At 35.5% G+C, this 20813-nt stretch overlaps 1 protein-coding gene, 1 long non-coding RNA gene and 2 pseudogenes across 2 annotated transcripts; 2 read left to right on the top strand and 2 right to left on the bottom strand.

Moving 5' to 3' along the window:
- Window positions 1-4101: 4101 nt before the first annotated feature.
- Window positions 4102-6336, bottom strand: LOC126691929 (uncharacterized). Its single transcript, XR_007644894.1, has 4 exons — window positions 6274-6336; window positions 6073-6173; window positions 5279-5517; window positions 4102-5060 (listed from the first exon to the last, which is right to left on the bottom strand). It is a non-coding gene; the product is annotated as an uncharacterized LOC126691929 (long non-coding RNA).
- Window positions 6337-6341: 5 nt separating this feature from the next.
- LOC126690942 (protein SHOOT GRAVITROPISM 6-like) lies at window positions 6342-16395 on the bottom strand (annotated as a pseudogene).
- A 681-nt stretch (window positions 16396-17076) lies between these two features.
- On the top strand, window positions 17077-19064 carry LOC126690839 (purine-uracil permease NCS1-like; annotated as a pseudogene).
- Window positions 19065-19071: 7 nt separating this feature from the next.
- On the top strand, window positions 19072-20607 carry LOC126690838 (probable 2-oxoglutarate-dependent dioxygenase SLC2). The gene is made up of 2 exons (XM_050385964.1): window positions 19072-19293; window positions 20215-20607. Exons 1-2 carry the CDS (start codon window positions 19072-19074, stop codon window positions 20605-20607), a joined length of 615 nt encoding a protein of 204 aa, XP_050241921.1.
- Window positions 20608-20813: the final 206 nt, after the last annotated feature.

Below are 20813 nucleotides of genomic sequence, written 5' to 3'. Positions count from 1 at the left end.
CCTCATCCTTATCCCTCTCTCTTCATATTTGAAAAAACCATGTGTGTGATGTTTTGCCTTTTGTTTTTGCAATTGCCCCTTAATACCAACAAAAAAAAAAAAAAAAAAAAGAAAAAAAAAAGAAGATTCATTGAAATCATATTTTTAAAACTCAATTTTAGTTAAAACTTTAATATAATTTTGCAATTTTAATTGAATGTCACCAAAAAAAGAAAAAAAAAAAAAGAAAAGAAAAGTATTCTGAGTATGCATTTAAGAATTTGTAACAAGATTATCAAAATCATATTTTCAAAACTTGATTTTAGTTAGAAATTTAATATTATTTCGCAATTTTAATTGAATGTCACAAAAAAATGTATACTGAGTGTGCATTAAAGAATGTGTAACAAGATTATCGCTTTTATAATATGTTTTAATGTGTTTTGGGCAATCTCAGAATATAAGACAAAACTTGAATTACTTTCTCAAAAAAAAAAAAAAAAGACGAAATTTAAATTTGAAGGTCACAATCTTTCTTCTTCTTCTTTTTTTATTTTTTATTTTTTATAATAATCTAGAACTTCGTTAATAAAAGTCTACATGTAAGATATTAAATATTCTTTGGTCATGTTTATTCAAAGCATTTAAAATCCATATCATTTTTTTTTTTTTTTTGAGAAGAATTTAAAATCCATAACATGGGAGGGCTAAATGTTAAGATGCCAAGACTTGCGAAAATAAAAAGACGATAATATCTGAAACGTACATTCACGAAAAGCTAGATGTGACATCAATCGAAGATGACTGATCAAAGATCGTGGGTGCTCTGCATAGAGAACAATGATTGCACAAAAGAGTGGTGAAATTCAAGTTTGAGCAACTGAAAATAAAATGAGTTATAAGTGTTTTAAGAACAAGAAGAGAGGATTAAATTGTTTCCATCCCTAGCTAAGACTGAGGTTGTCTGAATTTGAGCTAACATTACGTTACAAACATGATCAAATACTACATGATCAAAGGCCCATTTAATATGAGGCATTTCAGCTGTGAACCTGTATTGTAAATGCCATGCAAGTATCAACTCTTGAGGGAAGATGTTGAGCAAGTTGCTTTGTTAGATCTCTGACAAAAAAGCCCTCATAGTCACTTCTGAGAGAGGTAGGATACGTTAAAGAATCTCCAACAGGCCTAAGTTCTAGAGAAAAGAGGAAGATTAGTAAAAAAAAAAAAATTACCTGGCATGCCTGGCGAACATTAATGTCGTCATCATGAAGATATAGATCCAATCAAGGGATGGCAGCATGTACCTAAGAATGGTGAAGGTGAAAAAAAATGCCAAATCTGAAGTTTATATCCACCATGCACCACAAATGATTGACACCAAAGTAAGAAAGTGTAGAAAAATCAAAACATAGCATGTTCTTTGTAATTCAAAATATGATCAATGAGGAAAATGTCAAAAACATGCCCAGCAAGTAAAGGTAATAATAATAGAAACTCATAATAGTGATTATTTTTTAATTTTTTTTCTATTTTTATAATACCCTGCGCAGACATGTTTTATGCTCAAACCAATCAGTTCATTAAGCTCTAGTTCAAATGGCCTTTCCTATCTATATAAGAACAGGGTGGTGGGAGAAGTCTTACCAAGAACCAAAATAATGATTTCCATAACGCACCTGAAGATTGCGCAGCCGACAGAAAGGTTAAGCAAAATGGGTTCCACAGCTGCTTCATTGGGTGATGACTCAAGTATTTAAGACATGTCAAAAGAAAGTGCAAAACAAATTAATCAAGATTACAGTGTACAAGATAAATAAACATGTAATCACCAAAATTAAGTTATGAAACAATCACAAAGAAGGGAATTCACCATGAGTAAGCGTGAAACTGCAGTTATCCCAACGGATTCATCTGGATCTTCAAGTAAAGCTAGTATTACCCCTAAGACTTGACTTGTATACTGCAGAATATCAATAGATGGTATCTGGAAATCCAAAATAAGCAAAAGTCACTTCTTAACAGTTAGGAAGAAAGAAAATGAGAAAAATATACACAAATGCAAATCCAGTTTTTTAAAATATAATGCACTAAACCCAACAATTTGCCATTGTGTATGCACCAAATATTTAGTATGGAACTCAGCTTGTACAATGCATCTTCCAATACCAAATTAACACAACAGTTCTCTTAAGGTTCTATTTCTCTCAATACAAAACAGTTCACATCATAAAATGTTATCTACATAAGCCCATTTTCATATAAAACACAGCCAAAACAAATGGAGCCTAGAGAAGGCAAGTGAGTGTACTTGGCTGTCCATGATTCTGTGTGCCTGCCAGAAAATTTGCAAGCGAGTGTATATGCATAGTTCAACTATTCAGCAAAAAGAAATAATTTGATCATTGAAAATTTATTAAAAATAATGATAGCAATGTCTGGTTGGTGTAGTTAGTTATCAAACTAGTCTCAACACTATAGGTTCCTATTTCGGAACTGGATCAGACAACAATGCATGAAAAGTTTTTAATACTTAAAAAAAAAAAAAATAGTGAAAGGAACAAATTTTTATTTTTTAACAATTAAAAACAAAAAATAAAAACAAAAGGAAAAGAATAATACAAATAGTTCAACAGTTCAACACCACATGGCAACTTTACAGCTTGTATTAAATATAAAATCTGTACTAGTTCTCTCAAAGTAGTCTCATCTGATACGTGTTGACACAACACCTCTACCATTTGCTCTAATAGGGAACCAAGCCCACCCCTGCATTATTGAGAACATTAAGGTTAATCATTGATAAGCTAAAATTAGAAATCTATACAAAATCACAAGTAATTTTTTTTTTTTATAATTAGAGATTTTGAAAAATCACAAGAAATTGAAAGCATTCAATAACTTAAACTTGCTCATCAGGCTCCAAACATTTAGTGTGGCCCCACTTTATACGAAAGGAGTCCAAATGGTATATTGACAAAATCAAGATAAGAGTTGGGCCAAAATACTCGAATCAAATACACAGGGCTAGACAGCTATCTACATGGTACACAATTTATTAATATAAAAAAGAACAATATTGGAGAGCATTATCCTTATTTGGCCCAAAACAATTGAATCACAATAATGCCGACAAGATTTAGATATTAAGTGTTCGTTTGGGAATAGTTTATTTAGCATTTTGTTGAAAACTCTTTGATAAAAGTGCGCTAAAATATACTTATACCTTGAAAAATTTTGAAAAAGTGAGGAAGAAGGGAGAAAAAAATTAGGTTTCCAAAAAGCTGTACGTAAAAGGCAGCTGCAACTGCACATCATATTGGGACAAATATGAATCCAACCCCGTTCGGTGGCTGTTATCATCTCCATCCTTATATTCTTTACACGCAATTGGTTCTATAAAACCTTATAAATAAAAACGAGGGAAAAGGCAGTTGCAATTGCCAGGTAAATAGTAACCATCACACCATCAGTGGAACAATTAAACTACATACAAAATTACATAAAATACAACAAAACAAAACGGTGCAAAAAAGAGACCACTGGTGTGGGAGAGGCTCCCCTCCCATTTAAATCCTCCAATTTTTAGCTGGATGTGAAATACGTGGCATTTAAAAAATCCAATGGTCTTAGAATTTTCATGTAAACTGCATGAAATCAAATAAATGCCACGTGTCTCACTCCTAACCAAAAATTAGAGGGAATTAGGGGGTCTTCCCCCCATGCACCTTCCCTTTGGTATTTTTGTTTTCGACTTAGGGATTTACTCAAAATTATACATATACATTGAACCTATAAAAATTACCACAATAATAGTAGCTGTTATGAACTGCCAACAGAATTCTTTTTGAAACAATATGAAGCTGAAATTTAGTGTAGATCTCAAATGTAAATTCACCATTGAGCTACAATGCTTAAGACCAATCATTTAAAAATGGGAATACAGTTACCCCATTAAAGCTTCAGGCATCAACTTCAAACCTTTCATGAAAGGATATGTATCTCAATAAAGGAATATAAGGTTTTAACTACAAACTTAGCCTGCTTAAACAGAAGAATTGCAGTAAATATATATATATATATATATATATAAAATAATAATAATAATTGAACTGCAGTCACTTTCATTTGGAAGGTAAATTGAAGCACAAAAATCATAAATAACATATTCTCAGAGATGTAAAGAAATTAGAATTTATAGCATCTTTCCTGCAAACCCTTCATTTCTTATTTCAGTTCCATCTCCATCATGTAAATCACTTCTAGGCTAGAGTGATCAAAAGTGCAAAACCCTGACTCTTTATGTACCCAAAGAAATGGAAACAGGAGTCATCTTTTCTATCATTTTTCATTGCCAAGTCACCATTTTCGCATGAAATTAACCATAAGCATGAACTTCATTTCTAATTTTAGCTCCCATCTCCATCATATAAACCACTTCTAGGCTGGAGTGATGGTAAGTGCAAAACCCTGACTCTCTATAGCCCCAAAGAAGAAAATTGATGCTTGAATAGATGTAGTGGAAAGAGAAGAAATCATCTGTCCTATCAGTTTTCATTGCCAAGTCACCAATTTCACATGAAATTGACCATGAGCACAATAGAAAATGATTGAATTGTTTTATTCCTTGTACCCAGTGTCCTTGTTCTCGTACTCCTGAACGGGGACCTAAAGGAAGAAGTTTTACATGAGTCCTCCACCCGGTTGTGTAATACTGTTCATTAAGAATAAGAACGCTACGCAGAGCTTTCAATGCTTGCTTGTCACACAGGTCGTCTTTGGCTTGTCTCCTTTCGCGATATGCACTTGGTAGTAGCTGGCAATACGTGCTTGAGTCGATGATCAATTCGCCGTTCAATCCTTCTATAAATGGTGATCAGACTTGTTAAGATCTTTTCTATGCTGAGAATCATCTGTGAATCCCCACTTTGATTGACCTTGACCGGTCATTGCTGGAAAATGGGGCCCTAGCCTCGTCGGCCCCCCAATTCCACCATCCTCTCCCCATCATCATCTTGAGCGCCACATTCGCATTTCACAACCCAATTGTCAGCCCCACCTTCTCAATCTCTGGCCAAAACCTAAAACAAAAAGAAGAGCTGATGTTATCTTTCTTTTTGAAAATTCATAGTTGCAAGTGGTGGTGGGGGAATTTGAACCTTAGTTCTCTTAATATAAGAGATCAAGTAATGCCACCGAGCTACAGCCTACAAGACTCTTTTTCTTAAATAAAATTATAAAAAAAAAAAAGCGAGAGAGAAACAAGTGATTAGGAAACTGTCTCAGTAAACAATTTTACATGGTAAGTTGGCAAAATTCCCATGCACAGTATGGCCAACTTGCTTGCTATGCGTTCAACTTCCACGGCAGCCAAGCGCACAATATCCACTGATGCAAACCGTCCTAAACTTGAGAAGCATCTCATAAACTGCCCGACAACCTCTTCTCCTTTGATACTCCACTTGTGAAGAAACATACTAATCAATTTGTCTCAACATATGCAATAGCTGCTCTGCTCGACTTCTCCCATCCTCTCCACTGAGTTTTATAATTTTGAAAATTAGATGAGAAAAATATAAAATCTTACATGACAGATCAATTAGCACATGCACATACAGATAGAGTTATATATACAGTTCTATGCATATGGATTGTATTAAAGCCCCACTGTTCTTCACTCTTTCAGTAAAAGGATAGATCAGTATTAAGGGATCACTTATACGTTCATAAAAGCTACCAAGTGCATGCAAGAAGTAACATATTACGTGGGTATGAGTTAGAAACTTCAGTCACTGGGGTGCTTCCACAGAATTAGTACTCCTTATTGAAGAAAAAGCAACCTTGAAAAATTCAATAACATACATCTGCTTAATTTTTTAAAGTCCCGTTCAAAATATAGAATTCAAAAATTGAACCAAATAATTTCTATATGAAAATACTCCATTCAGATATTAGAAACAAGTAACGGCAAAAGCAAATTATGTCATCAATTAATATAATACATTTAACCAAAACTTCTAGAGACAAAGAAACATTAATGCTCTCAAAGGAATAAGCAAGTCAGGAAAAGCAAAGACCTTTTGATTAGAATACCTTGTGAGAAGAATTGCACATAAGAGAGTGATAAGGTTGTCAACAAGGGGATTGACAACATCTACCGAATCATTAGGCAAAGCAAAGAACCCAAGCGTTGCCTGCCGAATTTGTCAAAAAATTTATGAATTCGAAACAAATGTTATAGAGTAAAATTCCCATTTTTAATGACAGATAATCCAATTTATCAAAATTTTGTACCTTCATCACATGATTTTGTGTTTCAACCATTAGTTTTGGCTCCACAGAAACCAAGGTAGTGCAGGCACTTAAGGCAAGGGCCTACAAAAGCATCAAAAAAGAGGAAAAGTTAAAACAGTTCCCAACAAAAGTAAACCACAACTGATAGCTTTAGAACAAGACATAATGATTTGATAAGTAGTATACACTTGAGTATGGAGAAGTTCAAGATTAGAATCAACAAAGTCTTCATTGTCATCTCAGGCCTCTCAGCTAATTAAGGTCAAAATATAGTGAAGCATCATGTCCCTTCTTTTCAAAGGAAATGATGCACCATTCTCCGCAGCTTTAATGACAGCACAACCTGCATTATCACCATCAAATAATGCCATTATCTTCAAAAGGCTGATAATCAAAAAGAAAGAATATGTTTATCTTTTCAATAAGTTTAAACCCTTTAGATAAAACAAGTGGCAAATTACAATCAGTCATTAAGGAACAAATTTCAATTGCAACAAGTGCAGCATAGTATATATAACGTAAATGGCATGTGGAGTGTAACTTGACTAGCTTTGGCAGCTTTTTAATGAAATTTTTGGACAATTGTTTTTTATTTTATTTTTTATTTTTTTGGTTAAGTAAAGAAATGGACAATTTTTACATTCATGAAAAGAAAATCCAATAGGTTTCACAGACAAAGCAAGAACAATAAAAAGCCTCTGGAGGTTCCCTTTCCATTTCTTTTTGGTTCTCAAGGATTCTAGGCCTTCTTCACTTTTAGTGAACAATTTCACTCAAACTAACTCCAGAAAAAAAAAATGTAAAACTGCAGCAGAGGACATTAAGACACCAGATTCACATAATTATACAGACCTAGTAAATCAATGGCAGTGATAACCGCCTGCTTTGCTGTAGGGTGGCGCACATGAAGAAGCTGTGAAAGCATATTAGTCCCCTGCAAAAGGAATAAACAAAGACGAGACATAAGAAACTGAATGCAGTAGTTATAGTATATACTGAGATCTCCATGGAGAAGCATTAGGAGAAAAGACAAGATCTCATACAATAAGTGCATCTATTCTGGCTTCAACAACTGTTGATGGAGTATTTCGCCGCATAGCCATACATTAGAGCCAAAGCAGCATGTTTATCATCAGACTCTTCTGCTCTAAAACTGTCAGAGAAAATGGATAGGAATCTGCAATAGATTGAATAAAGAGCTTGTTCACATGAATATCCTTAACTGATACACGTTTTTCATATAAAATCACAAATACATGAAAAAAGGAAGCATTTTTTTGGGGGTCGGGGGGGGGGGGGGGGGAGGGGGAGGCTAACACTGACCTAGTTAAAAAAAATTAAAATACCAAAAAGTATTACACTGATGTAGAAGATATTACGTACCCAATGAAAATTACCACTCAAAAATAAAAGAAAAAAAATGTAACAATATCTTTCTTTTCTTTTGGGGCAGGTGGGGTTCTACATCCTTCTAATGAATCAATTAAGGCACAATTAAAGCATCCAGCCTGAGTTAAAAAAAGGGGAAAACATAGTTGTTTGAAACAAAAGCATAGGCACTTCTATATAATCTAATTTCAGCCCCAAACCTTGATAAGAAACCTGCAGTAACCGTTAGAATCTATCAAATGTAAGTTTTGAAATTAAACATAAACTCAATGTCTAAAAGGCATTTCAGCGATGTTGGTTATCGATTAATTCTTTAGGGTACTATATTCAATCATATTAACAATAATAGAAAAGCCAAAAATTCTATTGCATCTCATGCTATCAAGAAAGCCATAACAAAAAGCAACTGAGGGCATAGAGAAGAGAGTGTCCCTCTAAACTCATCTTACATATATATAGCTATATTTGTACATATTCATTTGTGTGTATATATGTAACCACAAAAAGAAAAAAGAGAGAATAAATTTATCTTAGAAGATAGTACCTTTGAAATATGCTTTGCCCAACATTATCCAGAATATCTTTCAGCTTGTCCAATACAGTATCCAAGTGGGATGCTGCAATCTAATCAAAAGCAATATATATTATAAACACATAACCAAATGGAAACAGAAAACAACACGCACCAAACTCTTACGATACCAGTCCCATGGCTTTTGCCAACCTAAGCCTGTTTGTTTGAATTGAAATGTCAGCTTGTTTATACATCCAATCTATCCTATCGCAAACATAATCGCTGTCATTCACCTTTTGAAGAAGAATACCGAAGCACCTGCAAAAACAAAAACATATACCCTTCCAAAGTTAAAAGGTTAACCTCACTTTCCATTGACAATGGCCAAAATGGGTTTCATAAAAGTGCCAGTAAAATCTATAACCGAAGATCTACGTGCAGGGAAATACCCTAATACCTATACATCATGTATTCAAAAACACTCACAACTTGAAGAAAATAAGAAATCAAATCACTTCCAGTGCAAAAGAAAACAATATCGATTAAAAAATGCTTCCTGAATTTAATGGAGCAATATTGAATTAAAAAAGTATTGATACCGGTAAAGGAGTGCAGAATGTTCATCATTAGAAGTATTATATAGCTCATATTGTCTGGTGAAAGCATTTCCAAGAGATATCACCCGATTGGTGTCTTGAATCACATCCAACGATTCCGCAAGAAACTGTCATCCAATAATAAAGAGACATATTATACATAATTGTAAGAATCAGGATACCATAGTTTCCCAGCACATCTTGTCTACTTTTAAGGTACTTAGAAATGTCCTCTAATTATTTTGTAAAGATAAAGAATTTTTTAAAATTAGAGTTGTATTGTTTTTTCGAGCACCTAATACAAGTAAACAAATTATGCAACTTTAAGAAATAATTTAGACCAATTTTATGTCTTCTCTAATTCTTTTGTAAGGATAAAGATTTTTTTTTTTTAATTAGAGTTATATTGTTTTTTCATGTGCATAATACAAGTAAACAAATTGTGCAACATTCAGAAATAATTTAGACCAATTTGCAGTTCTGCTTTGGTGCTTATTTAGAAAAATTAGTTTCCAGTCATATACCAGGTAAATCAAACTCAAAGAATGTTTTTTCTATTATTGGCAAGTTACACATGCACCTAGTGGGTCTTGAACCCACAACCTCACCCTCCACCTAGATCTTCCAAGAGGTGCCCAATGAACTAGAGCTCATTGACAAATCAAACTTGAAGAATGACCTCACCCTCCACCTAGTGGGTTTTCAACATCTGTCATGTGAACCTTTTTTTTTTTTAAAGTAACAACCCTTGTGGATTTTTTGGGAGTTCTAGGGTCTGAGACAGAGAGATCCTGTCTCCTGTGTTATTTGCCATTGTTTTGGATGCACTAAGTAGAATGCTGGATAAGGCAGTAAATGATGGATGCATATCTGGTTTCAGTGTGGGAGATACAGTGGGAATATTATTAAGGTATCTCATCTCCGCTTTGCCGATGATACCCTGATATTCAGCGCTGCTGATCTTGATCAGCTTTTGTTTGTCCGGCTGATTCTTCTCTCGTTTCAGGAGTATCGGGCCTGAACATAAATTTGGACAAGTTGGAATTGGTGCCTGTGAGAGCAGTTCCTAAAATTGAGATGTTGTTGTATGTTCTAGGTTGAAAGCAAGGTTCACTCCCAATGAAATATTTAGGACTTCCTCTAGGTGCCAAATTTAAGGAGAAGACATTATGGAATCCTATTTTAGAGGAGGTGCCAGGGAGACTGGTTGGATGGAAACAAATTTACTTATCCAAGGAGGTAGAGTCACTTTAATTAAAAGTACTTTATCTAACTAACTGACATATTTCCTATCTTTATTTCTCATTCCTGCTGAGGTGGCTAACTAAATTGAACAACTTCAACGAAATTTCTTATGGAGTTGTTTAGGGGATGAGTTGAAATTTCGTTTTTTAATTGGAATCAAGTTTGCGCTCCTCTTTGAGTAGGTGGATTGGCTATCTAAAATTTGAGCAATTTTAATGAAGCTTTGCTAGGAAAATGGTTGTGCAGGTGTGGAATTGAGAGGGATGCACTTTGGAGGAGAGTGAAAGAGGTGTAACATGACTATGATTTTTTTGGGCAGGGGGGGGGGGGGGGGGGGGTGTTGGGGTTGGGTGCTCCAATCCAGCACCTGGTCCTTATAGAGTAATTTTGTGGAAGAATGTTAGGCAGGGTTGGTCCACTTTCTCACATTACATTCAAATTTGAATTAAGGGATGGACTAAGGTGAAATGGAACGATCAGTGGTGTGGGAAGAACTCTTTTGCAACATGTTTTCTAGAATTATTTACTATTAGTCATGCAAAGGAGGAGAGTGTAGCTGATTTATCAATGTTTACCTATGGGGTTTCTATCATGTCCTGCTACATACTAATATCCAATCTTTCCTTGGAAAAGCATATGGAAACAGAAGATCCCCTCTAGAGTTGCTTTCTTTGTTTGGATTGCAGCCCCTAGGGAAAATCTTGACTGGCAACAATCATAGAAGAAGGCTTGTGTGTCCTCTGGATTGGTGTTATATGTGCAAATGTAACAGGGAATCAGTAGACCATTTATTACTCCATTGCCCTATTGCTTTAAAGTTATGGTCTATGGTATTGGGTTTGTTGGGTGATGCCAAAGTTTGTGGTTGATTTACTAGCTCGTTGGCAAGCTTGTTTTGGGTGTCATAGGACATGAGTCTATATGGATGGCTACCCACCATTGCTTGATGTGGTATCTTTGGAGGGAGATGAATAACTGGTGCTTTGAAGATACAAAGAAAACTATGCCTGAGCTAAAGCATTTTTCCTTTAGAACTTTGTTGGATTGGATATCTATTTTACGTTGTCACTCTCTATTTTTGATTATTGATTTAATAGACTTATGTAATTTGCATACAAAGAGAACTATGCTTGAGCTAAAGCTTTTTTTTTTTCATTAGAACTGACATAGGACAAGGGGGAACAACAAAATCAGACATAAAATCCAATATTATATAATTAATCTGTCTTCCCACTACCTCCTGCATCAAGAACTTTGTTGGATTGGATATCTATTTATGTAGTCACACTCTATGTTTGATTCTTGATTTAATAGACTTATGTAATTTGCGTAATTAATTGTATGGTCCCTAGTCGTATACTTCCTATATACTTGGGTGACGCTATTTTTTTATATAAATAAATACTTATTACTTATTAAAAAAAAAACTACAGTGGACTTATAAAAGGGGAAAATATACACACTGTGTTTAATTGTTAGTGTTTAACTATTTAATCAAAATATATTGATGGAAAGAGGAACATATATCATCTGAATGAATAGAAACTCAAAAAGACTTATTTATTATCATGTCATCCCAAGTCTCTTGATAGGACAGATCCTGCATCAAGCTTTCCGTGTCACTAACATATGCCTTCATTTTTGGAATCCAGAGCTTAGCAAAGACTACAATAATTAGATTCTAATGCAAAACCATTTTGTATACCTTTGTAAACTATATAAGTTATCCAAAGAAGCTTAACCGCAAACAATTTTGCCAACATTTTTTTATGAATGGCTGGATGGGAGATCTAAAATGTATGTAAAATCTTCTCACAATGACAAAGATCTACCTGATCCCACAATGTTCGTCAACTAATGAACTGAACTTAACCCACTTTTACCCAATATAATTGTAAAGAGATCAGCCAATTTTTAATTTACAATTACCACTTTCATATATCTATAGAATAGTTTTTTTTTTTAATTTTTTTAAAAATTCTTATCATTTTTTGAACCAAAAACAAAAGAATAGATTTCTCTTTAAGCATCGAATATATATTACTGGCCACAACATTTCATTAGTTTTCCACTCCCACACAACAGTATGTACTCATTAGAAAGCTTCAAAACTTCAATTGAATATGAACTTTCAATTCCAAATCAGTTTTGTGCACATAACGATATAACCTCATCTTGCCAAAACAAGTTGTTATTTTTTGGAAAGAGAGGTTCTAGATAACAAAGGACCAGCAAGTCAATGAAAACAAATAAACACATATTTTTCCATTCAAGTATTGTAATTAATCCAAATAAAATCAATGTAAGGAGCATGATAGAAATAATTTTTAAAAACATCACGTCACTGACACACAATTTCATGAAAATTGCCAAAGTTCTAACCAAAATTTCCAGTCTTTGAATATTAACCATATAATAGAGACAAAGACTCATCCCTCATTGAATACAGAAACCTCCAATTTTGTCTTTAGGTTTTAAACACCCCCCCCCCCCTCTCCAACATCCCTTTTCAAGTTTGATTCAGAATTACGAAGTGTATGCGGTATTGTCTTGCAATATTTTTTATTGATCAGAGAGAAAAGACTTTGAATGCATAGGGTGCGGATGCAAACCCTACTAAACAATTATAATCAGAAATAAAATCTATAAAGTCTATAATCAACCGTTCATCAGTAGATCCAATCATACAAGACGGCATAAACAATGATCACAAGAACATGGACTTCTTCAAAACACAGTTGTTCTTATTTATCTCCCTCCGAAGTGTCCGCATTAAAAATAAAGGAGCCAGATTCCCAGAAAAAGGGCCTCCATGGTTACCAAACCCTTTCCTCCATCCAAAAAGTAAGTCTACAACTCTTTTAGACATCATCCATTGGACCCCAAGCAAAGTAAAAACAACCCATTCGCAGTATGAAGACAGGAGATAGCACCAGAAAGAAAACTTGAAACACTTCTAGTTTCAGGAGAAAGTAGAGTACATTAATATATTCTAAGCAAGTATAAGGAAATATCATTCCTATCAATTATTTTTATTAGAATTTGAACAGAGAATAGTGGACCCCTCAATTTACATATTGGTTTTGACATATAGAAACTTATACATAATTTACACAAATCATGGCCAGGAGATGCTTACTGTCAAAATCTGAGTTGCCAACTGCTCCCTTGCTAAAGGATCATGCAAAAGCACCACCAAGTGAGCTAAAAGCTCCTAAACATGTGCACCAACCATTTTGCTGATGTTACTGTCATAAAGTGGACAAAGAAATCAGAAACTAAATACCTTGTAGACGCCAGCAAAGATCCTACCTAAGGATTTGGTATATCAGAACGAGCTTTACACTCACTACGCATATTATCACTATGAGATAGTCTATGCTTGCACAATTCTGAAATACATCCACAAACCTGTAAAAGCAGCATGTGTATGAATTTGTGCAAAGAGTTTTTGTTTTTGTTTTTTTTTTTTAATTTTAAAAAGGTCACAATGATAAAACTTTCAGCCAACTCTTATAATAATTGCATCATAAATTCAGAAATTCACAGTTTCTACTTCCAACGACAATTAGGCAGAATCTTATTTAAGAAGGAATATGAAACAAGCCACATAAACGCCAAAAGCATACATGAAAAGAAACAGTGAAAGACTGGGAATAGAAAAATTTCCCCACATACAAGGAATATGCAACAAGTTGTAGAAAAAGTCGTACTGTGGCAGCTGCACCAATATAATCCCTTGGAATGATCATCTTTAACAGAAAAGGCCAAAGAATATGCTGCAAAATTTTTTGGATATATATTAAAAGATGAAGAAGAAAGATGTTATAGTTAGTTCAACATTATTAGTCATAAAGAAACCAAGAAAACCCAATAAAGGTAAAGTCACCACTAAAGATTTAGCTGTCTGACATACCTCAATTTCAGGAATTGTAATAGTCAACAAAAGGAGTCCTTTTTCCCAGATTGCTCACAACTCTGTTGGACAAACCGCCCAAATTTTGACCTGAGAAGAACACAAGCTACTACTAAATGGCCATAACAGGCAGAAATGACTAGATATATGCAAAATTTTGATATTGTAAGGTAACATCTAGCTTCTAACCTACAAACCTGACCCTTAAAGTGCTATCCATCCACTAGGATTCACAGTGCTTAACTGGAAAACTGGAAACAATGTGACACTAACTATTGTTGGATGTACCAATCTTGTCAACAACAAAAATTACCATTTTTTTTAAGTATACCATCCCATCACTTGGGACATCTGAAATTGTGAATATGAAGTTCTCTTTAAGACAAATCAATCAACGAATTTGAAGTTTCACATCTATAGAAGTCAGATGTAAACCTCCGATCTCTTGCATTGGGAAGGAACATATGTGCCACTAGACCCAAAGACTTCCTTGGAGGTCCCAAGCTCGTTTCTGTCCTGATCTGGTAGAGCACAATGCTGTACAAGATATTCAACAAAAAACTCCCCAGATGGACCAACCAAGTAACAGTGAGAAGCCATAACCACAATCAACTACCACCAAAGAAATCAGAATCTAATAAGAAACAGGAATATTTTACTAACAGTATTAGAAAAAGAAAGAAAGACTCTAAGACTATCAGCTCATAACTAACTACCTCTGAGAGGGCCTTTTGCACCCCTAAATCTTGCTCATCTAAAAGTCAAAGGTTCTTCCTTCAACCTGCATTTCTGGTAGCAGAAATATGTGGCAATAGAAAAGACAGAACATTAAAATTTTATTTATATCTTAAAACTCCGACTCCTACAGGAAAAGATGCCAACTTAAAACTTGTCTTATTTTAAAAATAAAAAGAAAGAATTGCACCATCCACCAAAAAAGTAACTCATAAGATTATAATCTTTACAGAACAAGATAATACCTTTGTAAAGGCATAAAACAAAGAAAACCGAGAATGGGACTCACATTCAGAAGGAACGTGGATAAACCAACTGTCAGAAAGCAGCGCTGAATTTCATTATATGTCTGTCACAAAGCAAACATGCATTCAGATATAAAAATCTAGATGTCCAGTGCCAAATTAGAATAGCTATCATCATCAAGTATTTGCACATAGAGCATCCTCTAAATTCTCAAAAATCCACAATGGGAATTCCACATCCTCCCCAGTCCTAAGAAAACACCTATATCTACTACAATCAAGGGTTATTGTCCCTCCAGATATGTTAACATGACAAAGTTTAAACAGAAAAGACCATCATTTCATCATAAAATAAAATCATAAACGAGATTATAAGGCCCTATGTAGCACCCATTAGTAAGAACGAAAAGAGCTCATGAGAAATTTGTTAGCACTGAAAAAAACCATAAATTTGAAATTAAAGAGTGTGAAAAGAAGTAAAATTAAGCGAATTGAGAATTGGAGTGTGTTTATGTAAGAAAAACAAAAAAGCAAAAAATGGAAGGGTACCTAGGGCAGGGATTGTGATTCCAGAGCTTGAAGAAGCCATAACGAAAATTGAGAATGAGAGTGAGGAAAGTGATAAAAATGAAATGTAGGAAAGAAGTAAGAAGACGAAGACGGGTTTGAGAGAGACAACAACAACAACGCAGCGAAGAAGTTGTGAGATTTGAGAAAGGTCGTATTTTTTGGCAGCGAAGTTTCAACCGATAATTAAATAATTTTGTAAAGGCCCACTACAGGCTTGAGTGGGTCGGCTTCATTATCATTACGAGGATTTGAACCCGCTATTCAGCTCTCACATTTCGGCTCATTGTGGGCCTGAGCTTGTTGGTTTACGTGAAGTCTAGGACCAATCGATTTTTTCCTTGTTCTTTTTGGTGAAGAGCCTAAGTAGAATAAATTCACAAGCGACCGGGCCATATATAAATGGCCCAACTGACCTTGGCTGCTATGGCCTTCTGATGGTTGGGGTTGGGGTTGGTTTGCTTCGTTGGTATTAGCTTCACTAACAAAGAACTGAATGTACAAAGGATGCTCAAACCTTGGACTGAATTTTCTCTGCCAACTCAAGCTTATTCAAAAGTTCATTCTTTTCCTCCTGCATTTGGTCCATAATTTTGTGCAATTCTCTAACTCTTCCTCCAATTTTTTGATGACATTAGACCTTGTTTCTAGCTCATCACAATTTCTCAAAATTTCTGCTTCTGTAGCTTCAATCTTCATATTTTGGTCTCTTTTAACACGTGATTGCTGCTTGGTTCTTCTCAAAAGCCTCTTTAGCTTCCTTTGAAGTGACCCATTTTTTGATTTCCAATGTTCTAATTACTCTAAAACTCCCACATATTGTACCACCAAATTTCGAAGTCTTTCATTCTCAGCCTCCGCAGATGAAATTTCCCTATCCAAGAACTCAACATGAGCAATCTCCAATAACACCATGTTCTTAAGCTCCATAAGCAAAGACTCTTGCTCTTTTAAATCACAATAACTCAAACTGCTTCTCTAGCTCCCTTTTGATTATTATTATTTTTTCTAACTAAAATGGTTAATACAGAACCTCAACAAATATGTTCAATCTTTCAAGCAAGACCAAGAAAAGGGAGAAGGGCAAAATGGATCATGGTCTGAGCTTCCACAAGATGTTCTTTGTCTAGTTTCAGCACACCTCTTTGTTTGGGACCTCTTAGCTTTTCGTGCCATTTGCAAATCATGGCGATCAATTACTCCCATCAATTGGCCGCTACTACCTCTAATGGATTCCCCACATTCTCAGTCTCCATGTTTGATCTCCTTGGATAATCACACATGCAAATTTTTTCACCCAATACAAAATGACACTTAACAAATGCACATACCAAGATTGTGAGGTGCAAATATTCGTTTCTCAAAGTATGGGTGGCTACTCTTGTCTCGAAAAGATTGTAGTATCTTCTTTTTCCATCCCTTCAACAAGATCAAAATAGAACTTCCAAGATATCCCAAAGAAGATGCATTTCAAACAAGGTGCTTTTCTTCTCCTCCAGACTCTATAGACTGTTTTGTTTTTGGAATCACATTCAATGGAGCAAAATTCGGCATCATTAGGTGTGGTGAGGCATATTGGACCATACGTGAATTTCTATGGAAGGAATCAGACGGCTTGAAAAGTACTCAGCTCCTATCCTCATTATACTCGCATCTTGGTTACTCATTTGGGCTTATGTGAAAGCTGGTGCCTTTGGCTACATGCTCTCCTTGTCCTCTAGGCTATCCTCACAATTTTGGTCCCTCTTCTTTCCTTCACTCACTGCAAACGATAGCTTTTGGGCTACTCTTGCACTTAACATACCGGATTCTACTCGATATGCCAAGAGCCAAACTGATCAAGTTATCGGTCAGGCAGGTCTTCCAATCTTCATGGGGGCATTTACATTTGTTGGCCTAGCCATGACTTGCTCTACCAAAGTAATATTTGGCCGAGTTATCTCCAACCCAATTCAAATTCTTGGACAAATAGGAGGATTCTGAACTATAATCCTAGCTATTGTTGGGATTAGCTTGGCCACCATTACAACCAATATTGCTGCCAATGTTGTGGCACCTGCCAATGCACTTGTCAACCTCAGTCCCTCAGAATTCACCTTCAGAAGAGGATCTATTCTAACAGCATTGCTTGGGATTTCTTTTCAGCCTTGGAGACTTCTTAGATCAAGTGAGAGCTTTGTTTACACCTGGCTAGTTGAACACTCTGCATTGTTGGATCCGATTGGGGGCATAATTTTAATTGATTACCATCTTATCAACAGCACATATTTGAGTATCAAGGACCTATACATATTGAGTCCTTATGGGGCTTACTATTATTTAGGAGGCTATAATTTGGCAGCAATGGCAGTCTTGATCATAGGGATTTTGCTAGTGGTTCCAGGGTGTAAAGTTGTGATTTACAACTATTTTATGTTGGCTTTAATTCCGTGTCAAATGTGATTGTAATTTTGTTCAATCATATGTACCTTGTATTTTTTGTGGGATTTCATTGTATGGGTTGTGTGTGAGAGAAAGTGTGAAGACTCAAGCACCTATTGAAGAAAGTGCGGATTTCGCAAGAAGTTTCGCAAGAAGCCTTCCTCGAAGTGAGCCACATGCAGAGCACATGACTGGAATGCGAAGAGTTATGACAGCTGGTTTTTGCGAGTATTTTGTGAATAAGGCCTTCCCATGAGATACCTGTGAAACATTTTGTTTTGCTATTTTGGCATATCTGCTACACCATATTTTCATCCACACTATATATACCCTCATTACCCTCATTACCCACATATTGAGAGGAGTGCTTTTCAAAGAGAAAATCCTAGATAAAACCCTTGAGAGTTAGAGATTGTCATACCCACAATTCTCTACATAATCCTTTGTGGTTTTCCTTAATTCCTACCTCTTCATATTCAAATCCTTGAGAGATTGATAGCCCAAACACTTACTATACCTATTCTGAGTGTAAAGTGAGGTTTTGGTGCTCCTGGGAAGCATTGGAAGAAGCCATTTGTTTGGTGGATGCAATCGGGCTGAATTACATGATCCAGATAGCTAGAGAAGACAAGACTTCATCAAGTCAGTTGGTAACAGGAGCTTGGAGGGCTCAAGTATATGGGGTAGACTAGGCTTGGAGGGTCTTTTGTTATTCGTGTACTCCAACTTATTCTCTAGTGGATCGATTTACCGCTTGGAGGGCGGTGGAGAGGTTTTTCGCCAAGTACTTCGATTTCCTCTTCGATAACATGTCTCGGTGTTATCTTGTGTTTGCATCTATATTCTCTACTCTTTTAGCTTTCATTTTATTATTGATATTTGATTTTACTCTATTCCGCACTTAGTTTAAGTTAGAGTAAAATCAACCGAGCCGAAATTTTTAATTTGAAGGTCTAAACAGCCCTTGTGTTTTCACACATATTCGAGCTTTCACAGGGTTCTTGCAAAATGTTGGGATTCTATCTTCAATCTCGGACAATGTTGTTTTCATATACAACAATACTTGGTTTTTCAGATTCTTTTTTGTAGGTTTTCTCTATTGGCTTCTATCCTGTTTGACAAAAAAACAAAATAGGTCTCTCCCTTTAGACAAAAGAAGATGATATTTTAATGGACTTTGAAGACAGGAGCCAGCTAATGGTTATTAATTACTACCCTCCATGCCCTGAACCCAATATAACCCTAGGAATGCCACCCCACTCCAACTACGGATTCCTCACTCTTCTTCTTCAGGATGAGGTTGAGGGTTTACAAATACAACACCAAGACAAATGGGTTACCGTTGAACCAATCGCTAATGCCTCTGTTGTCAACGTTGGTGATCATCTTGAGGTGGGTTTATGAAATTAAATTAAAGAAGGATTAGCCGACATGACACATAAGTTTGTAAGAATTATATAATAAATTTTGTATGTATCATTATCTCACATGCATGATAAAAATAGTACTATTAAATTTTGTAGATCTTTAGCAACAGGAAGTACAAGAGTGTTTTACATAGAGTCTCGGCAAATATTTCTATGAAGTCTCAGCTATCAGTGGCTTCTTTGCATAGTCTTTCTTTCAATTGCATGGCCATCGCCTAAACTCGTCAATGAAGAGAATCAAGACGTTACAAGGACACTGACTTGTATTCTATCTCCTAAACTTGTCAACCAAGAGGAAGAATTTCTTGGAGTCTAGGAAATTGTGCTAAAGGAAAGTGAAAGAGTAATGGAGAAAAAATGTTTAATTATGTTGAATTTGTAGCATCAATTATCTCACGTTGTTTACTTGATTAGATGGAATGTATTCTATCTCCTTTTTCTCTTTTCTCTTTTTTCTTTTTTCTTTTTTTCTTTTTCTTTTTTCTTGACTGGGTCACGAATGGCTATCAAACTCTATCTACACAAGGGTAAAAAAAATCATGTCTCAGAGCCTGTGATGCTTATCTCTTCGCAACACTCTATTTTGAATTGTTTATTAACATATAAAACAAGCTATTGACATTATCTTTCAGGACAAAAATGTTTTTGGGTATTTGAAAATCGTGTGGCCACAATGCGTGCTTTGTGACCTAATAGGAATTCCTACTAAATTTCTATGATGAAAATTCAACAATTTTTCCCCTAATTTTCTTGACAAAAATCCATAAGGACTTGGTGCGTCACAATGCACTAAACATGTTCCTTACCAAATTGCCAACTCAACTTTATTGTGAAATATATAACCTCACTTGAAGGGGACGCCTTGAAGTATGGGTTCTAGCTACAGTTCCCAGCCACCAACAATGAGGCTGAATATGAAGCGATATTGACGGGGCTCAGATTAGCCAAGTCCATGGAAGCCAAAAAGGTACTCTTAAAAAGTGACTCCAGGTTAGTAATCGGGCAGATAAAAGGGGATTATGAAGAAAAAGAGCAGAGGATGCAAAAGTACTTAAAAGTTGACGAACCAGCTTGCCAGAGATCTGGAACAAGTAGAATTTGTGCAAGTTCCAAGGAGTTTGAATATGGAAGCAAACAAAGTGGTGAGACAAGCATTGTCAGAAACTATGGACGACCCACTAGGAATCAAGATGGAGGTACAAAAATTCCCCAGTATAGAAAAGTTTCATATGTTTTCCATACAAGGGAGCATGAGCTGGACGACACCCCTCATTTCTAACCTAAAGGATGGCTACCTACCATTAGACCCAGACAAGGCAAGGAAGAAAAAGAAGCGAGCTACCAGATTCACACTCCCGAATGACACGCTCTACAAATGGGGATTTTCTCTCCCCTACTTAAAGTGTGTTGAAGAGGATGAAGTAAGATACATCCTGAAAGAAGTCCACGAAGGCATTTGCGGAGATCACTCGGGACCGAGATTCT

The sequence above is a fragment of the Quercus robur genome, chromosome 7 (assembly GCF_932294415.1).
Source record: "Quercus robur chromosome 7, dhQueRobu3.1, whole genome shotgun sequence".
In the NCBI taxonomy this organism is placed as follows: Eukaryota; Viridiplantae; Streptophyta; class Magnoliopsida; order Fagales; family Fagaceae; genus Quercus; species Quercus robur.
This window is presented reverse-complemented; position numbering and strand designations above follow the sequence as displayed.

Bases quoted from the DNA above. Each gene is read 5' to 3' on its own strand.
- LOC126690838 (XM_050385964.1), top strand. From the start codon at position 19,072: ATGGACTTTGAAGACAGGAGCCAGCTAATGGTTATTAATTACTACCCT. The intron at 19,294-20,214 runs GTGGGTTTATGA...TTCTAGCTACAG, and splicing joins ACGTTGGTGATCATCTTGAG to TTCCCAGCCACCAACAATGA.